This window comes from Mus caroli, chromosome 16 (assembly GCF_900094665.2).
Source record: "Mus caroli chromosome 16, CAROLI_EIJ_v1.1, whole genome shotgun sequence".
In the NCBI taxonomy this organism is placed as follows: Eukaryota; Metazoa; Chordata; class Mammalia; order Rodentia; family Muridae; genus Mus; species Mus caroli.
Genome location: NC_034585.1, coordinates 85,111,760 through 85,118,021, shown reverse-complemented (window position 1 = coordinate 85,118,021; position 6,262 = coordinate 85,111,760). Strand labels below are relative to the sequence as shown.

The 6,262-nt window shown below is 48.0% G+C and overlaps 1 protein-coding gene across 1 annotated transcript in view; it reads left to right on the top strand.

Moving 5' to 3' along the window:
- The first annotated feature begins 3,339 nt into the window (after positions 1-3,339).
- Positions 3,340-6,262, top strand: part of Mis18a (MIS18 kinetochore protein A) — an 8,303-nt gene continuing 5,380 nt past the window's right edge. Inside the window, exons 1-2 of the mRNA XM_021185232.1 lie at positions 3,340-3,717; positions 4,391-4,457. Of these exons, the coding sequence (XP_021040891.1) occupies positions 3,471-3,717; positions 4,391-4,457 (314 nt within the window). The 5' untranslated portion in view covers positions 3,340-3,470. The remainder of the gene's footprint in view (positions 3,718-4,390; positions 4,458-6,262) is intronic.

Genomic DNA, 6,262 nt, shown 5'->3' with positions numbered 1-6,262 from the left:
GTGTCAGATCTCATTACGGATGGTTGTGAGCCACCATGTGGTTGCTGGGATTTGAACTCTGGACCTTCAGAAGAGCAGTTGGGTGCTCTTACCCACTGAGCCATCTTGCCAGCCCCTCTCATCCCATTCTTGTATGGCAAGAACTTTGCTGACTGATGTATTTTCCAAGTCCAGGTCAGGTGGGGTGTAGGGAAGAACTTTACATCTTTGTGTAGGTATTTTAAACTGTTATTATAGATAAAAATATTATGATATATGTAGATATTATAGGTATATATTGTGGATGTTATAGTTATTATAGATAAGAGTTATTACAGATTATAGCTCTTCTCCTTCCTTCCTTTCTAATTGAACATAACTTAGGTAAGTTTGAAGTTTTCCCTTTTGTCTATTGGATTACTAATTGCTAAGGCAAACTTATTGGTGTGACAATAGTCTTAAGAACGGGGCGGGGGGGGGGGAGGCAAATTAAACATCTTCTCCCACCTTTATACTCCTGTGAAGGTCGATGCTTTGAGATAACAGTGACCTGTTTACCTCTAAGACCTTGGCTGCCAGCATTGTTTCTTTCCCTTTAAAATCATAAGCAAGATCTGGACGGCGACACTGTTCTTTTCTAGGTGTTTCTGTGAGGTAAGGGGGCCACTTTCTTAGAAGGGGGTGTGTGCTCTCAATATTTAACAGTCCAGGCTCTCTTCCTCTGCCAGTTGCTTTGAGCCCCATGGACCTCAGGCTGTTCATTTCAGAATGAAATAGACTGATGAGAACGCGTGGGTTGGTTTCTCAGCTCCACTCTGTTGCCGTTTTGCTGGAAACCACGTGTTCTCCCTACTTTTTAAAGATTTATTTATTTATTTATTTATTTACTTATCATGCATACAGTGTTCTGCCTTGCATGTATGCCTTGCATGGCAGGAGAGGGCACCAGATTGCATTACAGATGGAATTGAACTCAGGACCTTTGGAAGAGCATCCAGTGCTCTTAACCGCTGAGCCATCTCTCCAGCTCCCCGCTACTTGTTTTTAACATTCACGAGATCCAAGGTTCAGTTGGGGACTGGGAAATCATGATTCCGCCCATTAAATGGAAGAGAGAAGAAACACTATTTAAAGGGTACCCTGACTCTGAGGACTTTTAAGACGTTGAGACCCATTCCTCAGTTTCTTCTGGAATACAGACATGTCAGTGCATCTGACTTCTGCTTATCCCCTAAGAAGTGTGTTAGATTCCCTAAGACGGGATCTAACGGGGGGTGGCAGGTCCCTGGGGGCTGAGGGGACAGTGTGTCCTTCTCCTGGTGCTAGCTGGTCAGGGAAGGCAGACTTGGGTACCATTTGGATCCTAGACACATGCACACATCTAAATGGTCTTTGAATGTAGCTGCAATCAAACCTGCCAGCTAGGGAAGTAAACCACCAGGTTCCGGGACCTGCAATCACATATTATTGTCACTGTGGTGTGCAAGCGTTAGGCAGTGCAAGCAAATTAGGGTCAGCCTGTGAGCGTGGTCAGTGGTTGTTAGCTTCCCATTTCCCTCAGCTGCCTGTGCGGTTCTGCAAATCCATAACTCGGGCTGGTGTGATGGCTCAGAGGTCAGAGGCGCTCGGCAGCAAGGCCGAGTTCAATCCTCAGGAAGAAAACAAGCGGCTTCAAGTTGTCCTCTGACCTCCAGCATGTTCATGTTCCCCCTTAAATACATGGAAATAAAAATGAACCCACAATCTGTTCAGGAAGATGCTCAAGGCCTCATTCATTCATTTCTCCTCCTGCTTCCTTTATCTATCCTCTCTCCTGTCTTTTCCTTCCCTTCCCCTCCCTCCGCACCTAGTTCAACAAAACAAAACATGGGTTCTAGAGTGTTTGGCAACATCTGCTATTTCCTGCATCCACTGGGGATCTTGGAACTTTAAAGGAAATTTCCTGGAAAGAAGAGGAGACTACAATGGCTAGCTGGAGGATCAGAGCATCAGTGATGTGGAGAGGTTGGAAGTTCAAAGCCCAGTTATTTGGGGTTACCTTGAGTTCCCTCCGTGGTCATTTACTCCCCTCCCTTGTATGTGGCCATATCCTTCAGACTATTAGTTAAATACTTTAATGTGTACAAACAGATTGCCCAGCTTATAACCAAAATGCTAAGAGTATGGCCAGGTAGCATCAGGGTCTACAGCAGAGAGTTCCCACTGCTTTGCTGTACTCTGCCTATTGGTGTACCTTCCAGTGTATTTGCACAGTCTGTTGGTTTACGGTATTCTTTGCTCTGTTCCGTCTTGGCACACCTCAAGCAGGACCACAGAAGGATTCCTGGCGGTTAAAGGTTGATACTCCTCAGGGACTTGTGAAATAGGTTCCAAAAGGAGCCATTTCTTTGCCTCTGGGCTGGCCTGTTATCCTAGCATGTGGGAGGCTGAAGCAGGAGGATCACTGTGGGTGAGCTACATAATGAATTCCAGGGCAGCCTGGACAAAAAAAGACTCAAAAAACAAAAAGTCAAAATCATATTCAGAGAAGGCAAAATAGCCTTTCCAGTTTCCAGCCTGATACCACCTCGGTCAGGTCAACGACTTAGGATTTGAAACTTTTTGCTAGTGGCCAGAGATACGAAAATAGGTGGTAAGTGTGATGTAGTTTAGTGAGGCGAACTGGGTAGTGTGATTGGGGGTGGGGTGGGGTGGGAAATATGGTGGTCTTTGCGTGTTGTTTCTTACTGATGCATCCAGGCTGTTCGTGGTGGCGCGCCTTCCCTCTAGCCTGTGGTCTTTGAAATCAAAAGCTGACTTTCTTTAGACTGACCGTCCTTCCCGCCCCGGAGTAGGGTGAACCATACTCTGACCCAGACACACGCTCACTCTGTAGCCACAGCGATGCTGTCCCCTCCAGCTTCTCATATTTTTTCCTTGCAGTGCTAGTCTCAGTAACGCTGGGTCCTTGAGGCAGGGGGCGTCTTTCGCTGGCCATAGATCCCTGTTTTTTCTAGATGTAGGAAAGCGGGTCTCTGGGAGCAGACGGACTAGAATCAGAGATGTGGCTCGCAGCACACCGCTGGAATGCCTGGGTCCACTTTCGGCTCCGTGAAGGTGGGCCTGCTTACCCAGCACGGGCATGCCCACTAACAGTATGGAGGAGCTAGGTGAGCTGCCGCTCATTTAATTCGAAGCCTTCAACTTTCTCAGCAGCGGCGGAAGGAGCTGAAATACCCGCAGATAGCACTCCAGCACCCCAGTTCACCAGCCTTCGCTCAGGAAGACCGCAGGACGCAAGCGCAGTGAGCGCCGGTCAGATGGCGAGCATGCGCCTTCGATGCAGTCGGGCCCTTCTTCAGGCCCCACCCCCTCGGGCGGGGCCCCGCCTCTTGCGCATGCGCAGCGGTGCTATTCCGGTGAGGTTCCGGGGCGCGGCAAATTCGTATGTCATGGCTGCTTCCTGGTCTCTGAGATGTTCCTTGACCGCTTGTGCGTAAAACCGCCTGGCTATGTCGAGGGAGTCCCCGCTGCTGGAGAAGCGTCTGTCGGAAGACTCGAGCCGCTTCTGGCGGCTGCAGAAGTGGGCGAACATGTCGAGCGCAGACGCGTTAGGGCTAGAGAAGGAACGGCCTGAGGAGAAGGCGGCCGCGGCGGAGAACCCGCTGGTGTTCCTGTGTGCCCGCTGTCGCCGGCCGCTGGGCGACTCGCTCACCTGGGTGGCCAGCCAGGAGGACACCAACTGCATCCTGTTGCGCAGTCAGTTCGGGCCGCCCTCCCGCGTCGGGGGTTCCTTGGGGCTGCCGGGGGCTGGGGTGGGGACGTGAGCTGTCCCAGCAAACCGCAGGAGAGGCGTCCCTGTGGGTGGCTCACGAGTGACAAGTTTTTTCCTGGGTCTCCCATGCCCCCCCCCAAGGGCAGCGGTTGAGCGTCATCCTGACGTTTTAGCAAGGTGCTTCCTTCAGGGGAGTGTTTTCACATCTGAGGGACTCTTGTCAGCTGCTTTGGGGACTTAGCTCAGTGTCCTTGGGCAGTCTGTTCAACTGCTTGTGCCTCAAGTTTCTCGTCTCCAAAACGAGGGATAATGCATGGGATAACGGGGACGATTAAATAAGTGTATGGTATATGGCCACAGAGTAGGCGATTTCTTTACAGGGTGAGTCCTATTGCTCTTCGCTGGGTCATTTTGTTTATCTATTAACCCCACTGGTTTTCAGAGAAGGATGCGAAGTAACCCTTGTTCCACCTCTTCTCCCAGAAGGCCCCCATCCCTTTAGTGCTGAACCACGGGCGTACCCCACTTCCCACCAGTCTTTGGGCTCTTTTTGTCCCCTAGTCCTCTAAAATACAAGTTAAAGTTGAGTTAAAAGTTCCTGTCTGCAGGTGTGTAACAACAAACCACAGTAACAAAGTGTTGCGACTCTCTTTCCAGGTGTCTCCTGTAACGTCTCTGTGGATAAGGAACAGAAACTGTCCAAGTGCAGAGATGAAGATGGTTGGTAAGTAAGATATTTATGTGAATATGTGAGAAAAAATTTTATTTTATTTATTTTTTTTTATTTTATTTTATTTATTTATTTATTTATTTTTGAGACAGGGTTTCTCTGTGTAGTCCTGACTGTCCTGGAACTCACTTTGTAGACCAGGCTGGCCTTGAACTCAGAAATCCATTCGCCACTGCCTCCCCAGTGCTGGGATTAAAGGCGTGCACCACCACGCCCGGCTGAAAACTTTAATTTTAAGGAAAAGTCTTTTACCGTTCTGTGAGATTGCTTGAGATATAACTTTTCATGGTAATTGAATGCATTTAAAAGAAGAAAGGATCCATTATTTGATGGTGATAGCCCCTTAAGATGGGAAAGTGGGAGTTTCCAAGATTCTGAAAGTGTATCTAACACTGATTTTAGGGCTCTGAGTTTGGTGCCAAAGAAAATGGAAAGTAAATGCAGAAAATATCTATCTTAAAATCTCCCAAGTTGAAAGTGTCCGATTCCTGTCCCAGTGCTGCCTGTCTCTTCCTTGTACTGGCAGACAGAAAATACTAATACAGAGCCCACACCCTCAGCTGACTGGGCTACGCGGACAGGCCAGCTGTGGCCGTAAGTCACTAGTCCCAGGTTCCATGTGCTGGGGCCGAGGGGACAGATAACTTGTCACGGCTGACTACTAACTAGTGTTGGCAAGTGCTGTCCTCAGCAGACTGAGTAGAAAGCTCTGCCTTTTATGTTTGCTACCCCAGAGAGGAGGCGTGTCTTGCTGAGGTGTAGAAACTCGTTCAGGTAGTACCTCAATCAGAGAAGCAAGAGGTGGGACTGACTTGAAGGTTTTAATAATGGTTTTAGAAATATTCGAATATCCCATTCAGACAAAGTGTTATAGGAACTGGCAGGGAAATTGCATTGACATTGATAAAGATGATGTAGGTGTGACAGATTGTGTTGTTGGCAAGTAGCTGATTTCAAGCTTGGAAATCTCAATTTCATATATTTTTAAATTTATTATTTTCTATGTATGAGTATTTTGCAAATATGTATGTATGTATGTTCACCGTGTGTGTGCCTGGTGCCCAGGAAGGTCAGCAGAGGGCATTGGATCCTCTGGAACTGGGAGTTACAGACAGTTGTGAGCTGCAGTGTGGGTACTGGGAGTTGAACCTGGCTCTCTACAAGAGCAGCCAGTGCTCTTACCATTGAGCCATCTCTCCAGCCCCCCAAATCTCAACTTTAGATGATATTTTATTTTGTGGCCAAAGGCTATGAGCCTGAGGAGTTAGCTTCCCCTCGGCTAGAGCACTGATTACAGTAAGTCTTACAGGGGTCGTGGCATTGCCTTCCTCCCTCTGAGGTGTTCTGCTTCCCGTCTTGAGTCTTCTAATGTCACCGCCTTCTCCATGTGTGTCAGGTGTGTGTAGCAGGCCCACTCTTCTGCACTGACTGTGTTCCCACTGACCAAGCTTCAGATTGGTAGAGATTTGAGAAGGAGCCGCCTTTCCCTGTCAGTGATCTGGGGTTACTTGAGCTCTTTGCTTGCATGGCCTAAACCCGTTGTTTGTATTGCCTTAAATTGTCTTGGGTTTGTTTCACCAGGGCCCTGTGAAATACTGTGTTGCTTTGGGATGCTTTTACATTTTTCAAAAGGTCCTTTCTACTGAACATCTGTCTAAGTCATTATAGTGGTCAACGAAGGCATGGGATGGGCATCAGAAGCCGGCTATAGAGCTAGCAGTACTATCTCTGTTTTTCTGATTTCTGTCCTTTTACCAAGGAGGATCTTACAATTGAGCCAGTTCTTTTTTTTTTTTTTT